This window comes from Platichthys flesus, chromosome 6, assembly GCF_949316205.1.
Source record: "Platichthys flesus chromosome 6, fPlaFle2.1, whole genome shotgun sequence".
Taxonomy (NCBI): Eukaryota; Metazoa; Chordata; class Actinopteri; order Pleuronectiformes; family Pleuronectidae; genus Platichthys; species Platichthys flesus.
This window is the reverse complement of record NC_084950.1, coordinates 10,074,900-10,097,609: the sequence shown is the minus strand read 5'-3', so window position 1 is coordinate 10,097,609 and position 22,710 is coordinate 10,074,900. Positions and strand designations below refer to the sequence as shown.

At 42.5% G+C, this 22,710-nt stretch overlaps 2 protein-coding genes across 3 annotated transcripts; one reads left to right on the top strand and one right to left on the bottom strand.

Moving 5' to 3' along the window:
- The first annotated feature begins 1,891 nt into the window (after positions 1-1,891).
- On the top strand, positions 1,892-12,160 carry ric8b (RIC8 guanine nucleotide exchange factor B). 2 transcript variants are annotated; one of them, XM_062389585.1, is made up of 10 exons: positions 1,892-2,081; positions 2,550-2,597; positions 2,685-3,308; positions 4,649-4,743; positions 6,115-6,265; positions 6,841-6,936; positions 7,179-7,323; positions 7,465-7,609; positions 7,706-7,825; positions 9,862-12,160. In XM_062389585.1, the coding sequence occupies exons 1-10, from the start codon at positions 1,998-2,000 to the stop codon at positions 9,968-9,970; spliced, it is 1,617 nt and encodes a 538-aa protein (XP_062245569.1). In that variant the 5' UTR covers positions 1,892-1,997; the 3' UTR covers positions 9,971-12,160. The 2 variants fall into 2 exon arrangements, with proteins under 2 accessions (XP_062245569.1, XP_062245568.1); XM_062389584.1 differs by having other exon boundaries at positions 6,838-6,936.
- A 44-nt stretch (positions 12,161-12,204) lies between these two features.
- si:dkey-103i16.6 (uncharacterized protein LOC557125 homolog) lies at positions 12,205-21,488 on the bottom strand. Its single transcript, XM_062389593.1, has 8 exons — positions 21,237-21,488; positions 15,302-15,533; positions 14,308-14,517; positions 13,572-13,804; positions 13,339-13,439; positions 13,089-13,250; positions 12,785-12,997; positions 12,205-12,698 (listed from the first exon to the last, which is right to left on the bottom strand). Exons 2-8 carry the CDS (start codon positions 15,523-15,525, stop codon positions 12,543-12,545), a joined length of 1,299 nt encoding a protein of 432 aa, XP_062245577.1. The 5' UTR covers positions 15,526-15,533; positions 21,237-21,488; the 3' UTR covers positions 12,205-12,542.
- Between the last annotated feature and the right edge of the window lie 1,222 nt (positions 21,489-22,710).

Below are 22,710 nucleotides of genomic sequence, written 5' to 3'. Positions count from 1 at the left end.
GGCAGTACCACAGAGGCCACACTGCAGAAAGAATCACATTTGAATAGAGAGAATGTCCCGCTGTGCCGAGGTCATTGTACCTCAGTCCCGTAACCTTTGACCTCTGACCCCTGCCGAGGTTTGTATTTATATGAACATAGATCCCCTGTGTTCTGTTTCATTCTGCGGGATTCACAACGGATACTTTCCAAAAGCGAGAACGTGTTTACAGCAATGGACAAAAAAAAGGGGGCCGCCTTCATTGTGATTTAATCACCTGACCTGAGTGTCAGTATCAATATCCGCTGAGGATTTCAGAGGAAGATTGTTGGGTGTGGGTGAGCACCAGGAGGAGGCTGTCAGCTGTGAGAAACACATGCACATGTTCCTCCTTCCAAGAAACTAGTCCTGTGCTTAACAAATACTTTATCATAAATTTGCAGCGTAATGGTTAAATGCATATTCTAAAATAGATTTTCTTTCTTTTTATACTATAAACAAGAAATTAACTGGATTTTTTTAGTTTGAACTCGCAGGATTTATAAATGGATAATGTGCATCATCTGTATCAGTCACATGCAACAGTGCATTGACAACAATGAACTCCTATATTCAGGGCTAGGCTGCAGCCTGTAGCAATATCTATTAGAAGGAATACACAAGCTCACACTGTTGTTCCCCACTTCACTGTGCACGTCTTTGAGCTGCTGGAGGAAGATTCAAACTCTGAGGTTCAAACCCAGAAGTGTGAGGTCATTGTGGCCGACACATCCTGATCCAATTCAATGATGTTGGGCCATAGATCTCTAGATCCACAGAAGTCTAAATATCTGCAGCACCACTGCCCTACTCACTGTCGTATTAAAAAAACAAAAATAAGACTTTTTTTTAGATTTAAGATGAAATAATAAAGTATAGGCAACATCTCACATATATTATCAAACCTTAATGCTGACAATATGGCTTCATTGGTAAATTCTTCTCATTCAGATTCTGCAAATATATATGTTTTATCGAGGAGTCACTTTTTATATTGAGTCAAAACTTACCTTTATAAAGAAAGCAGGGTTATTCATAAAGACCTTGTAGTGTCAGAGTTGTACACTATACATTTTAGGGCCTGTCATTTTCAAGCAGGGGCCTGAGAAAAGGGCAGAGTGATGGAGAGCGGTGTTTATTCCTCACTGAAGGGTAAGGAACTGATCTGACTCACAGCAAGAAACATAAGCAACAAAAGTGACCCAGAGAACTGAAACCTCTGACGCGTTGTATTGCCTACACATCTACTCCAAGGAGATTATGTTATCATCTGTGTGTTGGTCTGTTCGCAAAAACTACTTGACAGATAACAATGAAACTTGGTGGAAGGATGTGGTATGAGACAGGTTTTGTCTTTTCATATGGACAAAACCATGCTGACATTACTTTGTTAGGCTTGTATTGAGTCTGTTTTATCATTTTCTTTGTTGTTATGGTTTGGTGATGGGTAGAAACAGACTGAGTCAGGTTCACGTCCCAAGGGATAAAACCAAACGCTACAGAAATAGTTTTTCTATTGTTAGTGAAGCATGTTAGCACTTTTTGTTTTTGTGATCTTGTTTTCTGTGTATTATCATTTTGAATTGTGTTTGGGTGGATGCCTCCTCTTTTGTTGGCTGCAAAACAAATCTACCTTCAGGTACAAATAAAGTAACCTCACCTCAAGATACAGTAATGGGAGTATCAAAGATGAGATATGCTGTATTTTGTGCAGTAGTATAAAGTATAGTAAATAGTATATAGTAAGTACACTGGTGTGTGGAATATGAGATATTTATGTATATTGTATAACTGTACTACATTGAATAAACTCAGAGGAGAGCAGCTGATGGTGACACACACGCACACACACACACACACACGCCCTCCCTCCCTCCCTCTCCAGGCTAGCCAGGCAGCTAGCTCGCTAGCTTCACAACACTCGCCGGTAACGCCAATAACCAGCTGCCTGCTCTACTTGTCCATCGTTTGTGTTCACCATGGATTTAAACGCCATCCTGTCGCAACTGGAATCGAACAACGAGCAGGAAACCGAGGAGCTTATGCGTCAGTACAACCGAGAGGTGAGGAGCGGCTCCGCTTTTTCCTTTTACATCAACCAAAACAAACCGCAGCGCTAACGCTAGCCAGCTAGCCGGGCAGCTAGGCTAGCCGTGAGGTAGCTAAACACTTTGTTGGCAAAACTCAACCAAATGAAAGCAAGCGACATGTGATGATTGCGTCCTCGATACATCAGCAGATAAAACTATGAATGAGCCCGAAGTGTCTGTAGCATGTGGTTCACAGCAGCCATGGAGAGCTGGTGATGCTAATGTTGCCTGTCAGAGGATCAGCAGTGTTAGCAAATCTCAGCTGGTTCTCTCATGTTCTTATTGACATGTATGTGTAGTTGGAAGAGGCTGAGGCCCTTTAGGACTAGTGTGTCATGTGTGTTGTGTTGTATGACATATGAAAACCACACATGTTTGATAAGACGTGTTTCATATGTGTATGTGTGTCTGTTTCACCAATGTGCATCGTTTCTGTTTCAGAACACACACATCTTCACGTTTGACCCACAGGAAGAAGCCCTGCGGAGTGTAAGCCCCGTTAATCTCCTTTCTAAATGACCCAGATCTGGTCCTGTCTCGTTGTGATGAGTGTTTCTCCACTTGCTTCCTCTACAGAAGCTGTGTCAGAGTTTGCTGTCAGTGCTGGGGAGGCAGGTGCAGCCCGGCTGTCAGAAGACATGCCTGGAGTCCCTCCGCATCCTGTCCAGAGACAAGCGTGTCCTCGCACCCGTAGCCACCAGGGAAGGCATGCTGACTCTGGGGGGGCTGGCGAGGCTGTGTGCGGCAGAGGAAGGAGGTGATGACCAGACGAGCTTGCAGGGAGACACTTCAGAGGAGGAGGAGCGGGTGGTGGTGGAGGCCCTGAAGTGCCTCAGCAACGTGATTCTCAACAGTCCGGCAGCTCAGCAGGTCAGTGTGGACGTGCAGCTGGTCAACGGCCTCTGTGCCAGCCTGCGCACGGCCCGCACATGGCACCACGAGGTGGGCCTGTTCACGCTGCGCCTTCTCTTCCTGCTCTCTGCCCTGCGTCCTGACATCAGAGGGGTTCTGAGGATAGAAAGGCACGCAGTGAAGCTACTGACCGAGGTCCTGGAGCACACCCTGCATGTGCGCTGGGTCGGCCCCTATGAGGCTGCTCCTCCAGATCCGCAGGCCCTGCCCATGCCTGCAGAGGACAACGAGCGAGCAATGGAGGCACTGAAGGCCTTGTTCAACCTCACTTTGTGTGACGCTGGTGAGGTGAGTGTGTCGCGGGTTGTAAAGCTGTGTAATGTTACAGTAAGAGCTCCCATTGCTCATCACCAATCAGGGTTTACACTGACGGAGCAGAGAATATATGTTTTTCTGGCTCTGTCATTTGCTCAATTATGGATTAGACTTTCTAGGACCACAAAGATCATATATTCGATTCCCCACAAACGCCATTTATGTCTCACCAACCATTAGTTTCTTGTAGCATCCTTCTGAGGAAGGCACTGCTCACTGTTAATTCACTCACAGTCAGTAAGGCTTGGTCAGATGAATCTCTGAAATGTACGTATGACATTAAACACACTTAAAACCTAACCTCATCATTCAGTTTACACACAATCCCTTTAATGAAGCTGTGAGCAGTGTGTCACCTAAAAGGCCAGGGCAGTCGCGTCAGTCCGTGAGACATAATTATGAGACGTTCGGGAGAGACTTCATGAACAGATTTGTATAAATGGTCCACAACCACCTTTAATGTTATTAATCACACTTGTGCTTTTCTACCTACAATAACTCAAAGTGTCCCCAAAGAAAATTTGAGGTTCAGTTAGGGAGCCCTAAAATGATGCAGTAACCTGATAAATGTTACTAACCCTAACCCTAAAACAAAATACAGGGTGAAATACAAGCCATTTATATGTCTCCATATTAAACTTGTCCTACAAAAGTTCCACTCAATCATAATGTAACATTTGAAAGCACAGATATGGTTAGACTGGTGCCACTCCCTGAAATGGATCCAGCACCTTACACTTGACACACTCGCTCTCTCTTTAATAAACAGGTCAGAAATGTTATCTTCTTTTCCTGTGAATAAGATTAAAGGAGATATGAAAAATACACTGTTAGACCATATGTCAGTATTGTAGTAATAGTCTGTAGTTACAGTAGATGTAAGATTATGAGAATTAAACTTGGAACTCTTGTCTAAGAAGATATTTCAAACTTGCTACATTTCATGCAACTGGCACTGAAAGGCCCACACGACTACAAAGGCAGCCGCTAACACAGTGTAAGTCCTAATGGCTTTATATGATTTAACCTCTGAGACTCATGTAGGACCCTGCTCTCCTCGGTCATCTTTTACTAATTAAAAGATCCCAAGAAAAAGCTTTCACCCTAGAACGATGCTTTCCTCTGGTCCTACCTTTCTTTAGACCACCTCTTAAAATATTAAAGTTCCTATTTTTAAAGCTGGGCATTTGCTTTTAGGGTCCTATCCTTGTAGTTTGAACATGTTCTACTTTATTGCTTAACTCTTTTTTATTTTCTTCACAATAAAACAGCGTTCTTGATATTATTGTTTTTAAAACTCCTTTATTTGTCAGGAGGACGATCACCAGTTGCGGCTAATCACTGCCATCCTTCGTCATCTGTTGATGCTGAGGACTGAGACGGAAGAGAAAACAGAGGAGGCCCACAGGTAGGAGAGCTGCAACGTTGAATGGAGGCACTCTGCACTTTATGACCTGTGAAAGAGACACAAGACCAACAGCCAAGATATTTGGCAAACGTCATTTGAAACTGATTTGCATAGAAACGCACACAGACAGACAAAGGACAGGGAAATAACCTGATCTGTGTACTGACTGGAACATCCCCTGCTGTGACTCGCATGTAAGCACCCACTCTCCACAAGCACTGAGTTTCCACTGAGCAGCTGTGAATTAGCAGCTCACTACAAATGAAGACTGATTTCTGGTAGACTTCAGTATCGTGGGAAAAACACCACAGCAAAGATGTTTCTCTGGAGCCTTATTGGGTGTTTCATCTTCTAAATGCTTTTAGCGGTCGTTATACGGCAGCAGTATCTTATTCTAAAGGTAATTTAATGCAGGAATGCAAAGAATCTATGGCCCCGGATTCAAACTCAAACAGTGTCACGTAAAAGTGACTGATGTTCCTCATTACCTGTCAGACTGGCGGCTGAACTGCTCATGGGATTTTGGCCCAATGACCACAATTAACATAGTGGTGGTTTGTGTAAATGTGAATAAGTAACAGATCTTGTCTACGTCGAAATTGGGGCTGTGGGGAGGACAAGTCGTTTTTATGTAGTTACAATGCGTTGAGTTAATTAGGATTTATTTTGTCAAATTCAACTTCCAAATTTAGTCTGTCGTTTATTTTAGTCTTTTTGTTATTTAAATCCGTTTGCACCACTCTTGCACCACAGTTTCACCAATTATCTCTTATTGGCTAATGTGGGACTTCTTTCACAGGAGGAACATTTATTTTAGACCAGAAAAATGAAAATCTCAGTTTATAAGTCAGCTTTTAACCACACACATTTCCATTTCATATCATGTCTAAGTATACTGAGATAATCAAATCAATGCTTAACAAATTGGTCTCAAACTCTGGGTTTTAATTAACACAGCATATTTTACTTTCAGCTTTACTCACATATTCCCCTTTGTACCAAACACAGCAGCACAGTACTGAATGGAAAACTATTTGAAACCTAGTATCTCTCTACCCCTCTGTAGCCGTCTGCACAACATTGCATTTTGTCGGATTAAACAATGTGGTACAAATGTGTGTTAGAGAAGTTATCATGAGAAGTGAGGAGATCACATTGTTAAGTCATCAGGCAGATCCTGACCAGCTCTTCTAAAATGTAGATTTAAAACAATATGCGCTCATGGTCCTTTGGCATCAGGGTCTTTGACTCTTCTCAAGCAAACTGATCCGCAGCTTTAAACTATTGATTCTATTAACTTCTCAAACCTTTTTGATTCTATCCTGTGGAAGAATGTTAAAGTATTAAAAGTTTTTTTTTTTTTATTACCAGCCATGCTGTCAACTTACTTAACAACCTGCCCGTGTCCTGCCTGGATGTCTTAATCGAAGTGCCTGTCCAGGGTGGACATGAGAAATATGGTGGGAAAAACATGGATGCAGTCCAGATGTTACTGGATTTCATGGAGAAAAGGATCGACAAGGTAAAGTTCCTCCTCTGCAGTGAACATAGGGAGGACTGTAGCTCAGAGTCTGACTGTAGCTCACAGTCTGAACATGTGCGCATTACTTGTTACATTATTTGTGTTAATGTGTCGTCGATAGTTAATCCAAAACTGTGATGCATCCTAAATAATTGTATGGTTTGTGGAATATACTTCATTACAGTGCAAGGATATTTACACCAATTGAAATTGACAGTATAGAACATTACAGAAACATTTTGCATGTAAACTATAATGCATTTCAGGACTCTCACATGCAGCAGGTTTTTATATTTTATCAAAGGAAAAATAGGAAACATAGTTTAAGTCCCTGGTTGATCTCTTAATTGGACACATACAGTTAAATTATCCTAAACAGCTGTCACACCAATGTGACACGATGTATCTGGTGTTCTCTCGTCTTTCTTACTTCATGTATATTCTTCTTCTCACCTGTCCTCTGTCTTTCCCTCCATCTCCCTCATTTAAACCATGTGTATTACTGGTGGACATTAATCCAGCGTTTCAGCTCGTGCCGCGTGTGAAGTCTTTTTTGTCTGTGTCACTACAAGCAGGGCTCCAACTACAAAGAGGGGCTCACTCCGGTGCTCAGCCTTATGACTGAAGGATCCAGACAACACAGAGAATTCCGCAGATATATCAAAACTCAGGTACAGTCACAGACCTGAGCTATTTGAGTTGCTTCTTGAATGTGGAAAATGGTCATATGAGTTGCTTTAGTGTCTGAGCAACACATTAAAAACTCACCGGTATGATAACGAGATATTGATCTGTTATAGATTGTAATAGTGTGGTAAAGTGTGTGTGCATTTAGCTGTGACTGGGTTTAACAGCTTGGTTAAAATGGCAGAAAAACTTGATTCTGAACTGTTGGAAATCTCTGTATTTTCAGGTGCTCCCCCCACTGAAAGAAGTGAAAGTCCGGCCAGAGATTGGCACCACGGTCAGAAACAAGTTGGTTCGCCTTATGACTCATGTGGACATGGGTGTGAAGCAGATGGCTGCAGAGTTTCTCTTCGTTCTCTGCAAAGAGAGCGGTAAGCAGGGGCAAGTGGTCGTCAAATCAAGGGAGGAACAGGGGATAATATGCCTGTAGTTTAGTTTAGACTGCTGTATTTATTTAACTGAACATTATATATAATATCAAACCCTTGTGTCTTCATGGTTTCCTCTTCCAGTGGACAACCTGCTGAAATACACAGGATATGGAAATGCAGCAGGACTCCTGGTGGCTCGAGGACTTCTTGCAGGAGGGAGAGGAGAGACTCAGTACTCCGAAGATGAAGACTCGGACACAGAAGAATACAAGACTGCCAAACCCTTGTGAGTAACAGTCTGATGTTATGAGTGCTTATGCCTTGATGATGTGTGAATTAGTTCACAGCTGCACATCAAGCCCGCTCTCCTCCCTGTCTGCAGCATCAACCCCATCACGGGTCACGTGGAGGAGCCTATGCCGAACCCCATCGAGGAGATGACGGAGGAGCAGAAGGAGTACGAGGCCCAGAAACTGGTCAATATGTTTGACAAGCTGTCAAGGTAAAGAAAGCTTCTGCTCGAGGCTGCAGAATCTCAATCAACACTTAGATCATCAGCTAAATGTACTGGGTCATCTATATTGAAGTGGACATTAGCATTCAGGCCAGAAACGGCACTGAGGATCAGTTTAAGAAATCCTGTTCATGTGTCCTCACAGATTTGTTTGGGCAGGTTTATGCTACTGTATACTGTATATAACAGGAGGCCACAGTATGAGGGAAATCACAGTGTGTGTGTTGCCATGTCTGCTCTGAAGGAATTTGTTGATTTGTGATGGTGGAGAGCATCTGTGTGCAATGAAAAATAGAATAGACTGGTTTAAAAAAGTTTTTTCAGGTATTGTAAGAAACAAACAGAAAAACAGGACGTAATTTTTGAACAAACAATTATTTTTCCTTTGCAAAGGCAAAGAGTAACATGATTAACTTTTCCTGTTGCTGCTCCCCCTGCTCAAATTATTCATATTCGTTATTGTTCCCTCTGCAAAGGGCCCTTCTACATTTATGTTGACCTTTCCTTAGTGAACAGAAGCTAACGTTAGTCGAGCATGATGCCTGCACAAAAGTAACAGTGAGCTCGCTCCCTGCCAACTGATTCATCATAGGAAGAATCTCTTGCCATTAGCTGCAGCTTCAATTAGGCCTGGACTTCCAGCACGCAGCAGCATTCAGCTGGAGGAAATGGAAGCTGCCAGGACGCCATTGCAACATCATTACCACCTCTCCATTAATTATCACCTAATTGGTACACAGTCGGCCTGTTGGTCCCGGCTCCTTTATATGTCGCATTCAGGGTTTTAATAATAACACGTGGCCTGACTTTATTCTTCTCATTCTGAAAAGCCAGACAGGGAGTGGACTGAGACACAGGTACAGCTAGACAAAGCAATTTAGATGGAACGTGGACGAAGAGGAAGAGACACGGGTGAACAAATGTGCAGACATAAGAAAGCTGACCTCGTCATTGTAGAGCCAAAGAGGGGGTTGAGCTATAATGAGGCACGTGTGGCCAGAAGAGGAAGATTCCTTTCTGAGGCTGCGTCCTCTTTCTTCTCCTCCTCAGTGAAGGAGTTTTAAGGAGAGGTGGTGAAGACCGAGAGGTGCTTCCTCACTACACTTGCCGCTCTGGGGAGATCGGTCAAAGCCTGACAAGAATGTGCTCCCCTAACTGCTTAACTGATCCTCCAATTAGCACATATTTTACACCCCCCACCCAACCACAACCAACAGCCCCTCACATCTGCCAGCCCCTCAGCCCCTCTGCCACTGATGAGGAGCAGATCAGAGGTTTCTTTTGCTATTATTGGTAGAGATGAATGGTTCATGTTTTTGTTTGTTAGGTCTTGTTAGTTCTCATTCTCCTGACTTTGACCAATGATCTGAGGCTGGAGACAGGTGATGCCTCTGCAGATTTCATCATTGGAAATACACCAACTCGATGCTACAATATTCTCAGATTCAACCGCCTTACGTTCTCCTTAACCTGCGTTTTTTTCCCAGGATAAGTTAAATTTAATTGGAGGAATTACATGGCCGCTCGTGTTTGAATCTTTGGAATGAATGAAAACGGGGTCCTCTTTAAATCTTTGATGATAAATCATCAGGGAGGCAGTGGTGACACAAAGTGCAGGTATAATTGGATTAGTATGAAGGGGCAGCCGTGGCTTTGAGGAGATTAGGCTGAGCGCTGATCCTGTTATTAAACTGCCACAGGAGAGGAGGGGGCGAGGACCGAGAGGGAGAAAGAGGATGGCCCGACAGGGGCCAGTGTCCATAAAGAAGGGGGGAGGGGTTTGTTGAGTGAGGGTCCTCGAGTTGTGGATGTAAGAGAGTAAAGATGTACAAGTGAAATCTCTCTTTAAGACTGTCCAGACACAAAAGGTCCCGGCATAGAATTTTAGTTCAAATTTAGTTTACTATTAAAATATACAAGAATTCGATGAGGATCAGTTTTATATTTGAGGCGATCTTATCAAACAACTGTTCATCCAGCTGCAGATGTGTTTGCCTGATGTTTTTGATTTTGTGTGTCTGCAGGCAGAACCTGATTCGGCCAATGGGCGTCAGGCCGGACGGGACGTTAGCACCTCTTGAAGAAACGCTCTGTGACCCATCAGAAGACAACTCAGGATCAGACTCTGACTAGTGCTCTGCACATCCGAGGCCACATTTTCCAGAATAAGCCCAGCAGGCCCCAACACATCTAAAGCTGTGTCCCATTTTAAGGGCTTGGATCTTTTGAAGGGTTGTACCCAGGAAGGGGGGTCCTTCAGAGAACCTATAAGCTGAACCTCAAAAAGAGAAAGTCTAAACGTCACAGAAACAGAGTATAGAGCAGTCACAAAAAATAAAAAGGACAGGTGCTGGATCAGAAAACATTTCATTTTAAGTTGTAGTCAGATAAAACACTCACTATACTGTTCTGATAGCTCCCTATAAATTAAGTCTATTTAAATTGACAGCCATCAGTTTTGTGGAGGATTTATCTGACTTCTACTCACAGAAACCCAAACTAACAGCGGCTTCTCTTTTCAACACTTTGAGTTCAGTTCATCACCAGGAAGTTGCCCCAAATTAGCGGAGAAGGGTTAACACTACAGGTTCTGATGTTCAGGTAAATGTGATGGGGTCAAGTCATATTCTGCTAATCTGTTGAGGCAACATGGTTAAACTTATAACATCAAACAATTGACCAACCTGCAGTGGATTGTGGAAAACAGAGGCCTGCACAAACATCATCCTTTTCTCAACCTAATTCAAAGAGAATCTAATGGAATACTCAAATTTTCAGCCTTTCGCGACTTTTTCAGTTCAGAAAAACAACTCCTGATGATGGAGCCCTGAAGTGGGACACAGCTCATTTCACAGGAGACTTGAGGGGCTGTGTTGCTGCCGTAAGCACTTCTTTAAAGCCGACTTGATGCGTGATGCACCATAAAGCATCGGAGGCCTCCGTGGTTACTGTTGCACCTTCATCACTTGTGTTCTGGCTCCCTGAGTTGAGGATAAAGGTAATATCATATATTTTGCAGGATCTTGTGTTTCTCATTGAAAACACTGTTGTCCTGGTTTATTAAGTGTAGTTGGATCTAAATTAACATTCCTCCACGTGTGCTTCTTGTTTCTCACTCGGTTTCTTCATTTTTTTTCTGCTACATGTTCTGTCTGCTGTTTGTATATCGAGATAATTCAAGTGCACATAATTCAACACATATTAAACATGAACTTATGACAATGAATTTTCTCCTGGGTTTAAAATCACGGGGCCTGTTCGGAATGGACCTGAGGATTGATGTATATTTAGAGATCAGGCAGAGCCGGTGTGGATAGTTTGAACTCGCAGCTCACAGTGAGTCTTTATTAGTTTGTGTTATTGTCATGAATGCTGCACATCAGTTAGTAGCCAAGGAAACTTTCTGAATTAGGGGCTTGTCGGCTCGCTGTTTTGTCACTGGAAGGTGTTGGGTGCAAGAAGTGAATTCAAATTGTTTTAAATGGATGGTACAACACTAGTAAACAAATTGTTTTCAATTCTACATTTCTCTTGCCAAATCTGCATGATGTTAAATCCGTTTGAGTAATGTAATTTGTTTTCTATATTGAAATATTTGCTAATTTTATAAAAAAATCCAGCCAAGTCTATATATTTATATATAATTTCTTTTTGTTGGTACACTTTTTGATTAAAAAGAATAAAGTGCCGCCTCTGAAGTCAGCCGCATGATAGGATACTCAACAGATTTGGCCTCAGAACTAATATCTTTGGTTCTTTGTGGCTAAAGGAATAAAAATGAATCTCTGATTTCAATCCAAAGAAACTGAATGTTGCTTAAACCAGAGAACATGTTTCATGATCACAGAATGTGGTGACGGCTCAGTTGTTAAATCATGAGCACACTTTTCACTTGACCTGTGAATCACCACTACTGTCTCCTCACATAGAAATAATGTGGATACTGTGACGGATTAAAGGGAAAACCAACTATAAGTGTCGTAGGAAGGTTTTGAGCTGAACAGCTTCAATGCACTATGTCTGCAAAGGCATAAAAGTCGCACAATTTCGATTGTTATCAAACCATCCAGTGGCCATTTGTTTTGTTGTTTCCCTTTAATTTGTCACTTGTGGATCAGATTCTTTTCTCACACATGTAAATGCCTCGTTTTTTCTGCACAATCATTGTGGGATACATTTAAACTGCATGTTGATCACATTCTGCAAAGACTATGTTACTAGAATCCATTTTTGTTTTTGAACACTTACAAACTGTAAATAGCACCACTTTTATTTGATGTAGTCAGTCGTCCACTGAAAAGTTAATAAATTGGAGAATAAGTTCATGTTTGTGGTTTTTTGGAATCATGCAACAGAAAAGATGCAAATGACACAATGCGTTTATTAAATTTCATTTAAAATACAATGTTGTGCGGATATAAGACGTAAACAAGTTGATGCTTTTGAATAAAAAAAACTTGGAGAAACATTTTATTTATTTTTACAGGGATCAGGCTTTAACTGAGACTCACCCACATCATAATAAGTGCTTTAAATGTGTTGAAGTAGATAAAACCTTTTCATTTGTACATATGAACATCAAACTCTTAATAAAATAACAAATGAATTTAAATGCATAAATTAAACTGAAGAACAGTCTTAGTGTGAACTTAACAGAGAGGAAACTGTCGCAAAACGTTCCTGTATCAGTCTGAAACCTGAAAAGTCAGTGGCTCATGTTGGATGATGCAGAGCTCTTGCTGTCCGTCTCCGAGTCGGTCTCCTCGCTGCCGCTGCTGGCTGCTCCCTGACCCCCTGGTGTGGGCCCGGACGTTTCCATCTGACCTGGATGCTCGGATATTACTCTGCCTTCACAAGACGTCTGTACGGGAAGAGGGAGATTACGCCTTTAGAGTCAAGTACCTAAGTGTTACGACTTGTTTTGCTCGAGCTCAAGGTGAAACCCACCGACGTTTCCTGACTCCTCATCAGCTCTGTGATCTCATCGTTCCAGCCGAGCATTTCAGCAAACCTCCGGACTGTGTCCTCCAAGTCGCCCAGCTCAAGGTGGTCTCCCCGCCGCAGTGGGACCTTCAGAAAGGGACCCACGGCGTGTCGGTTCAGCAGGAGACGTGGAACAGTGGAGCGCACCGTGTTCACGAGGCTGGCAAATGGCTCGATCTGAAACAACGTGTTCATAAATAAAAGAGCTTAACATTTACCTACTTTAATGTTCCGGAAATCTATTATAGGTAGAAACTTTGGCGTTTACCTGCAAAGACGTGCCCATGATGATCAGCAGGTCTGCTTTGGGGAAGTCTTTTGTGTGGAGGAAATAATTTTGCGGCAGGTCCTCTCCAAAAAACACAACGTCAGGTTTGACTGTCGCGGCGCAGAATGTGCAGATGGGAACGTTGCCATTCATAATAGCATGCTGGGAAACCAAGAAATACAGGAAATATTACTGCATCCATACTCTTACTACTACTATTGCTGGTGTTGGAGCCGAGAGGCCGACATACCTTGGCCTCCACAGCTGGATAAGGAGTGTAGCACAGGTGACAGGAAGCTGTGGCAAAGCTACCGTGAGCTTCCACGAGTTTGTCGTCTGGGATGCCACATACTGTGAAGAAGGTTATCAAATATTATAAAGGTCCTCCATTCAATAATACACATTATGCATCTAGACTAAACATGTTGATGTGTGTGTACGTTTTTTGAACATCTAGTTCTGGCTGTTTTTCTGCTCACTCACATTTCTCCAGTCCGTCGATGTTCTGTGTGTACAGGCGGAGCAGCAGGCCTTTGTGATGAAGCATGCGGATGAAATAGTGGATGTAGTTGGGTCGATGGCTACCAGGATACAGAGCTCTGGCCAGGGAGAAGAAAGGCTGCGGGTCATCGGAGAAGTAGTCGATGTTGAAGATGGCCTCTGGGTACGGGATGTTGTACTTCTCCAAGTTGGCGTACAGACCTGTGCCTGGAGTTCTGAAAACAAACATGGACGACCAGACATTGTTACATTTCCGTTTTGATGCAAAGTGTTTTTTCACAGGGCAAAAAAGGTTCATTGTGGGAGATTTAGTGACATCTAGTGGTGAAGGTGTTGATTGCAACCAATGATAATAATCGTAAGCTCTGCCTCTTCCACCAAGCATGACAGAAAATCTACAGAAGCCTTCAGGTGACATTTGATTAGTCCGTTCTGAGCTACTGTAGAAACATAGAGGAGGACCAGCAGGAGCTGATGTAGATATAAAAGGCTCAAAGGTGATGGAGACACACTTATCAATATTATATATTCCATTTCTAACAATACATCCTAATAAATCCTACACACTGGTCCTTTATTCCTCTTTTTGAAACACCGGACAGTTTCTATAAACGAGACACAGGCTTACACTTCAGGGTGAAGAGTGAAGCACAATCAAAGTAATAACAGAGAAAGAACAGCATGCGGGTGCAGAGGGAGTCAACCCAGACACACCTACCTGAAGTCTGGGATGCCGCTGGCCGTGCTGATTCCTGCTCCAGCCACCACCACCACATTCTTACAGCGTCCCAGCTTCACCAGCCGAGCCACAGATGCCAGACCGCCCCGGGGCGAGGGCTTGGCAGCAGAGGTAGGTGGGAGGCCCTGAGGAGATCGGGACCCAGAGGACTGTCCATCCTGCATGGGGTCATTGGACGTCTTTTCCTTACTGGAGAGTGGGATGAGAAAAGACGCACAAACAGATCCTGAGACCTTTTCATTTATTCCTTTAAATAAACCCTGTGTGGAACCGCCACCAACATAAAAATAGTTACAATACAATATATCATGTTAGTTGTTCAATCTCTCTCCTGTCCAAATAACAAGAGGGGGGGGGGGGGGGGGGGGTCGCCTGAACGGGTCTGAAATCGTTTGCATGGTCCATGTTCATGCAAATCTAAATATTTCTCAGGCCTCAAGTTTCAGTCAGACTCCCCCTCTTCATCTCTCCTACATGGAAAGTAGAGGTGAACCGCGTAAAGAGAAAAAAAATCACACAAGGAAGTTGATCTTGGGTGTTATTGTTAGAGAAATGAATTCTGTACTTGACTATGTTCCTCAGAGGCAGAATCCTCAAAAACCTGCATAGACTCCTTATATTTATATCAGTCTCCTATATACTTAGTGTCATTTGGCAAATGTTAACTTCTTAATATCAGCATGTCAGTAAACCAAAGTGAGAATTTGGCTCCGGTACGGCCTCACAGAGCAGGGAGAGTGAACACAGGCTTCATTTGTGTGGTTTCATTTACAACTCTATGAATTTGGATATTTAAGTGTATATAAGGTTAATGTTTAATTAATAACATAAAAGACATGACTTTCCTTCTTCTCTGATCTTGACGATATCTTTAAATTCTCTCCTCCATCGTTTTATATCAACGACAGCATTACATCTCCTTCTCATTTCCCTTCTAATGTCCGTAGAGCTTTTAAAGTCCCTGCGTCCTCACCTGGTGGGGAGAACGTTCTGTCCGCTCACGCTCATCTTGCTGAGGTCCTGGGCCAGAGCCGAGTCCGCCTGCTTCTTTCGTAGTTTTCCATACGGGCCCGGCCCAGAGTCCTGGCTCTCTGCTGGGTCGGTGTGTCGGACCTGGGGGGTGGAGCTGCGGGTTATCCTGGGGACTGCAGGAGGCTGGGGGCCTTTTTTATGGCAGCTGGACCTGGATCTGTTCATTCCGACACCTGTTGACGGCGAGATAGAAACAAAAATGATTCAAGTGAAACATGAAATCATTGTTCCTGGCTGTGATGTTTCTGTTTTTCTGATTTGTCCAATGAGATTTGAATTGTCAGACATAAAATCTAAACGAAAAGGGGCTGCTTGTTTGTTTTCCTTTCAATGCCTTTTCTCTTTGTTTGGATTGTTTTTAAATGCACTAATTAGATATTAACCAGTTTCCAGCTAGTTGCTTTTTTATTTGCTCTCCCTCTGTCTTCCGTGTCCCATATTTAAAAAGCTGTTACACAGAAATCACGGGGGTGTCCTTTTCTGCTCCGTGCACAGAGAGGAGCTGACATGTTTTAAACCTGTCAACTGTTGAACAAAAGGTAACTGCTGCAATATATTTAGCACCCCCCCCCCCCCCCCCCCCCCCGCCTCCCTGCGCTCCTCAGCAGCTATGCTAATACAGTCCACAGCTGTGGCAGCTTTACTGTTCAGGGAAAGCGGAGGGTCGAACTGTGGGGTGTAGGGTGGGGGGTGAGAGTTAAAAAGAGGGGTGGCAGAGGTGAAAGAGAACCATAGATTGACTGTGTGTCAACAAACCCAGCTGGGAGAGAAAAGAGGATGCCCCCTAACGGCCCCCTTAAACTGAGGAAAGAGGGGGAGAGAGGGGATGCAGAGATAAATGATACGGAGGCGGGATTCAGTAAAGAGGGAACATAGGAGAAGGAGATGAAGACGAAGAGAAGGAGGAAAGGAGGTGGTGGTGGGGGGGGGGGGCTTCTTTTCCAAAACTATTCTAGGCCTTCAAACAACTCCCACGAGGAATGAGTGTGAGCGATCAGGGAGAGGCCGCGAACAAGGACACAAAAGAGCTACAACCCATAAAACACGACTGCTTCAGAGGGCGCAAGAGAGATAAGACGAGTTTTCACTCCAGCAGCAACCTCTCGTCCTCTGGGGGGGGGCGGCTGGGGTCACCGGAGGTTTACGCGGCAGAAACATGGCCAGCAAATAAAAATAACAGCGTCTGGCATTAGAAGCGATGGTAACAACAAAGCATTTCTTCAATTGCTACGTTAACAAATAAGGAGACTTAGTTATTAACAAAGAGATCAATGTAAAAGTTGGCTAACAAAAAGTCCTTTAAGCCATCTTACACATCCAGCTACTTTCATTTGAGGCACTCAATCTTCTCTCACTTTGCCCGCACATTACTGAAGTCTTTTCTCTCCCCCTGCACATCCTAAAGGACTATTAAAAACAGTGGGGGGGTGAGGGTCTCGCCTTTTGTCTGGGCTCCTCTCAAAAAGACACTGCTGAGTACAGGCAATAAATCAGCAGCCCAGTTATTAAGGTCTCACACAGATGGTGCGGAGCAGCAGCAGCAGCAGACCCAGTCCCGATCTGAACGCACACACATGTTGGCTGTAGTCCCTCCATTCTATATTATGATATTTACTCAATTAAACTGGACTGATGGGGGGAAAACTTTAAAGAGAGAGAGAACTTAAACATGAGAGCTCATCTGTTGACTGGAGGAAACTCTGATGAGCCGACTAAAGGTGAGAACAATTGAAAAGAGAGCAGCAGAGGACAAGGTTAACTAATGAAGGACACTTCAGCAAAAACCTGAAACAAGTGCAGACGGAGCCCGTGCACAGTTCTGCAGTCGTTTGTTTGCAGGATCATACAAACACAACTCAGCTCAAGTTTTATTGATGAACGGAACACGACCCGGGGGAAGGAACTTTTACATTTTGGTGTGATTCCACGCAAAAGAAAAAAAATCTCAATTAACTTGTTTTTCAACATTTTCTTTATCATTTTATTCTAGGGCAGATTTGGTCAGGTTCAATTCCACCACGCATGCTGTCATTATTCTTTAATGACAAATAAATCTGTGTATAAATGACAAAAGGCGTTAAAAGGATTTGAGAGCCCCTCCACCTCCCACCCTCTTCTTTGGCCTTTCACACTGCATCACTCTCCCCAGTCGACAAGCTGAGCTCAGCGTGTCCCAGGCCCGGACCACCAGGAGTGTGGCTGCTCATATGAGGGTTACAGTCATCTAATTAGGACAGTCCCACAACACTGGGCACACCCCAGTGTTCACCATTACACCCCCGAACAGTAATCCGTTTACAGCACCAGAGGCTGAGACAAAACGATGGGACAGCAGCGAGGAGCAACAGGAGTTTGTGTCGAATCAACAAAAACATTTGCTGCTCAACTTCCTGTTTTCAATAATCGATCCGGATTATTTCTCCTCTTAAAAATCACTAATTGAAAGCAGGCGTGAATAGTATTTGAGCATTAATGTATTCTGACTCTGCTTATTCTTAATAAGTCATATGTTTTTCACACAGAGCAGATGTAAAAAATTGTATTTTATGACCTACATGCAAAGGTTTATTTTATTTTTAATAGATATTTTAAAAGATATTTTTTCCTTTATCATTCATTTATATGTTTTCATAATTCGGAAAACGTTGTTATAAAATGGTTTTATGTCTAGTGAGCAAAAAAAAAGCAGCACACACCAAAAACAAATGCTCCTGAGAAGAAACTATGACATTAAATGCTAAAAGCCATTATACACATGAACCATAACTATACACCAACACATTGTCCTCCAGTTATTTAAAGGAGCCTGCACCTATGCAGTCATTCCCAGACAGTGGTCCATCGGAGCTGTGGTCACACTGAGGTCAGCTGAAGTTACACTTTACTGAGAATTACACATCAACTCCTCTTCAATCTCAGTACATCACCTTATAATCATCACAGGGTATGATCCATCCTCTAGCTCCCCCACTGGTCCACCACTATAGAGAATACAAAAAATCCCACTGAACCAATTTTTTCCACCCAGTGTCTCTTGTGATAGCGCCACCTGTTGGCCTCATTGCAGCTTCTCACATCCAAAGTTAGCTAGAAGTCAAGATGCAGCTCACATGCTTCTATTTGCCAGTCTCAGGGTCGCCGGTACCAGAGCTCATTGCACTGAATTCACCATCTGCCCACTCTGACCTGTTAGACTTCTTTTTTCATCAGGACCTTCATTTGCACTGATAATTCTTTCATGTATCTGTCCTGTCAAATGTCACATGTCTTTGTTACTGATTCTCTTAAAAACCACATGAAAAGCTGATTAGTAACCAACTCAGCTCAATGACTATTATAGGGATTGTTTACAATAAAACAAAAAACGGGAGGGGGGGGAACAATAGAATTTTGAGAAGCTGGAATCAGAAGATGTTTGACATTTTTAGCTGTGATTAATAAAGATGATGAATAAATATTGTTTTAGCCCAATGATTAATTATTAATTACAGCACTGAGCATTTCAACAATGCATTAACAGGTCTGCTTCTAAGAAATTAAAATAAACTTTTCTCTTAATTTACTCATATAAAAACTTCAATATAAAATACAACGACTCACTTCATCAAGCTGTTATGAGTTTGCATTTATTATTGTTTTGTTTCTGATTATATACCGTATAAAAAACTGCCATTTCCCCCTGGGTATTTTTTTTTTTTTTAATAATGTTTTTTTTCTTTTGATTCCAGTAAAAATACTTTGCCTGATTTAAATTGTTTATCTATAATCATATTCATAATGGACGTCAACATCAACCTGTTAGTAACATGTCAGCAGTGTGTTAAAGGGGATTTGGTCAATTTTAATGAGGCTCTTTCCCCCTTCAACCCACCATTTAACCCTCCACTTACAGCAGATTGACAACCGCCAGCTTTGACCTATAGGCCCCCCCCCCAAAAAAAAAGAAAAAAGAAAATGCAGGAAGGGCACCAGGTAACCATGGAAACCTCTTCATTACTTATTTGGAGAGGGGACAGCTCTATGTTCTCCTTCCCCACCTGCTCACTAATGACATTTCACTCTGTGTTGCATCTTTGTCGGACTCTCCGATGACACAAAGCAGCAAGTCCTAATTTGTTTTGGTGTATTGTTTGTGCTAACAGGGTGAGGAGGCGACTGGTGGAGAGACAGTTGTGTCCAGTGGGTCGATGACTGACTAACGACTCGCCCTGTGACTCCTCTGACGAAGCACCGGCCCTGAATCAAACACCACTCAACCAATAATGAGACGTGGTGTTAATTCAACCAACAGATTCAGACGCTGAAAACACACGTCCACTCACAGTTTGCACCAATGTGTTTAGCCTCCAGTCAAGTAACGAAGAAATTTGACATTCTACAAAATAAAGACGGTCCACTAATACAAGCAATATAACGCTCCAACAAAACAGGAAAGTCAATATCACCTGTTCTCCCAATTTTTTATTTTAAATTTAAACACATCAATATTTGACTATACACACTTTTCTCTACATTTTAATTTCATGAAAACTGACCCAAAAAAAGCAAATTTTCACATTTGAGAAGTAGGAGCAACATAAAGGTTTGATTTTTTTGCGCGTTGACGAATAGTTTGAGTTGTACAGTTAATATTTATTTGTTTATTGTTTATTTGAAATGTTTCTTTCAAAGGGTCAGTTACCCCACAGAATCGACTTTTGGAAAACCCAAGACATTTAACCATTGAGGTCACTTTGCATCAAGCAGCTCGAGTCACTGTGTGTGTGCAAATCCTGAGAGGAAATATCTCTTGAACAGCACAACTCTCCCATCGCTGTGCAACCGCTGACTGAGTTCTGACCCTTCATCTATGGTTCTGACACATAGAAAAGACAAAGTTCACAACCAAGCTGAGGTTTTGCAGCAGTAAGGCTACACTGCCACCTGCTGGAGCCTCTGTCTCATTACATGTAAAAAAAGAAAAACAACCATGGCCACACAACACTGTGGTGTGTGAATAACTTCTATATGAGGGTTTACTGTTCAACAAAGATCCACAGTTTAGTCTTCAAACCATCAAACCAGTTTACCCAGCAAATATAGTGAATATGCAGCCATTCGTCGTTGTGACAAAATAAATAACATACGGCACAAAGCGTGGACGGTTTCAGTTACATGTGGAGACGATGATTATGCCTCCTGTGGCTGAAAGTCATTATAGTTTGCTCTGTTAATTTTCTTTATAAAGCGATGTTATTATGCTTGAGGATTAGACTCAGGAATCATTGATTTGTTTCTAAAATATGTTTTTAGATTAAGAAAATGTCTATTTGCATTTGGATCATGCATTAGTTGCAAGCATCAGCACGTATATCCCATCCGGAAAGGTTTTAAGACTTAGGGAATGACCTGGGAGTGAAATCCAGAATCTGTGGATTTAAGAATACATTTCAAACAGTTGAACTGCTGGACGTGACAATCTCACTGTGTCTGCACTGGAGGTTTCCACATTACACCGGTGTCAGGTGCATATTGACCCTCAGTGGTCAACAAACTTTAAGTAAATATGATCAATAAGAGTATTTCTTTAAAGAGAAATAACAATGAGCAGTGTCACGTGTGATAAACAACTCTGTAGAGCTGCAAGAGTCTGGAAACAAACGTTTGTGAATATTTAGTGACATGAGTATATTTACCTAGAATCACAGCATAAGCATTGACTCCACTCTCCAGAAAATCATAGACACATGTTATTGCAAGGTGGAAGTCCACATCCCAAGACCTCCTAATAATAATAATAATAATAATAATAATAATAATAATAATAATAATAATAATAATAATATTAATAAGGGGGTATTTAACGTCAGAATAAGGACATGATTCGTGATAGCTACCTGTCCTGTGCAGCCGGAGGATGAGGAGCAGTCTGCAGACTCTGTTGTTTCACTCACATCCAGCAGGAAACGCACCGAGCTTCTCTGAACTCCCCCGGTGCTTGTGTTGTTCACAGTAAGATCAACAACAACAACAACAACAGCCTCGGCTTCACTCGACGTTCAGATGTCTCCTTCTCAAACTCACTTTGTTGATGTGCGGGCAGACGAGCGGGGAGTTTTTAGAGAAGAGAGCTGTCACTCTGCGGCTGTTTCCGGCTGCATAATAGGCCATTACGAATACGGGCGGGAACCAGTGTTGGAGTCACGTGGTGCTGCACTTCCGCTTTCCTATTCCGGTAGTGTTGCTGTTTTTTTTCGTATTACTATCTAAAATATGCAAACAAAAACAAAGAAGGCAAATTCCTGTTTTCTGTCTTTGGACTGAAGTGGAGTGCAAAAATTACATACAAGTAATTTGAAAACACATTAGACAGCAAAAATGTGTGTGTGTGTGTGTGTGTGTGTGTGTGTGGGTGTGTGCGTTTGCGTGTGCCTGTGCATGTGTGTCTGTGTTCTAGGAGCCCCTTTTTTTCAATTATTTTTATTAGATAACTCCTACACAATTACAGTGTATGTAGCCAGCACAAAGAAGGAAGGAAGAAGAGGTCATGCATTTCAAAGAATGGATTGACTGTATCCAGTGTTGTGGAAGTTCACATCTCTCATGAACAAGTTCAAAGTTCAGTTCATACGTAAACATGAATAGTTCACGTTCATAGTTCACCATCTAAATTCTGAAGTAGTTCATAGTTCATTTCATTTCATGGTTTTAAGGTGGAAAGTGAGAATGAAAGACTTGTTAAAGAAAACCTTATCCATCACTACCCCTTGCCTTTACTGTCGGAATGTTTATCAGACAGTGTGTAAAAATACCTCAGATAATAATAAGGTGCATCGGATCTCGGATGTAGTTGCTGAGTCTGCGTCTCTGCTTTCTCTTGCCATCTGTAGATGAGACCGAGAGCTGTTGTGTTGCAGGTATGGCTGGCCCCAAACACACAAGCACATAATCTCCTGTGTGGGGGGGTATCATGTACCCCTGAACCAGCATGGAGGTCTGGAGAGGTAAATTGTGGTATATTACTAGTGTAATGCTGCAGCTTCCACTCTGTCAGATAACAGTAAAAAAAATGTGTGTGTACTGTGTTGTCAGCTTTATAGAGATTATGTTAGTCACTCTTGATAATTATGCGCAACATTGATTTATCTCATTTACAAAATTTGCAGCATAATGCCAAGAAAAGAGAGACTCCAAGAGCAGAAGGACAGGGAACTGCAGCAAGCGGCTCAGGGTAGCAGTTCTCTTTAATCTTGGATCAGGCCATCAACTTGTAAAACAGATGAGGGAGAATCAGTACCTGGTCCAGAGGAGCCCATCACATCACCAACCCTAACATTAACATATAATTTGGTTATTCAATATGGCCTTGTT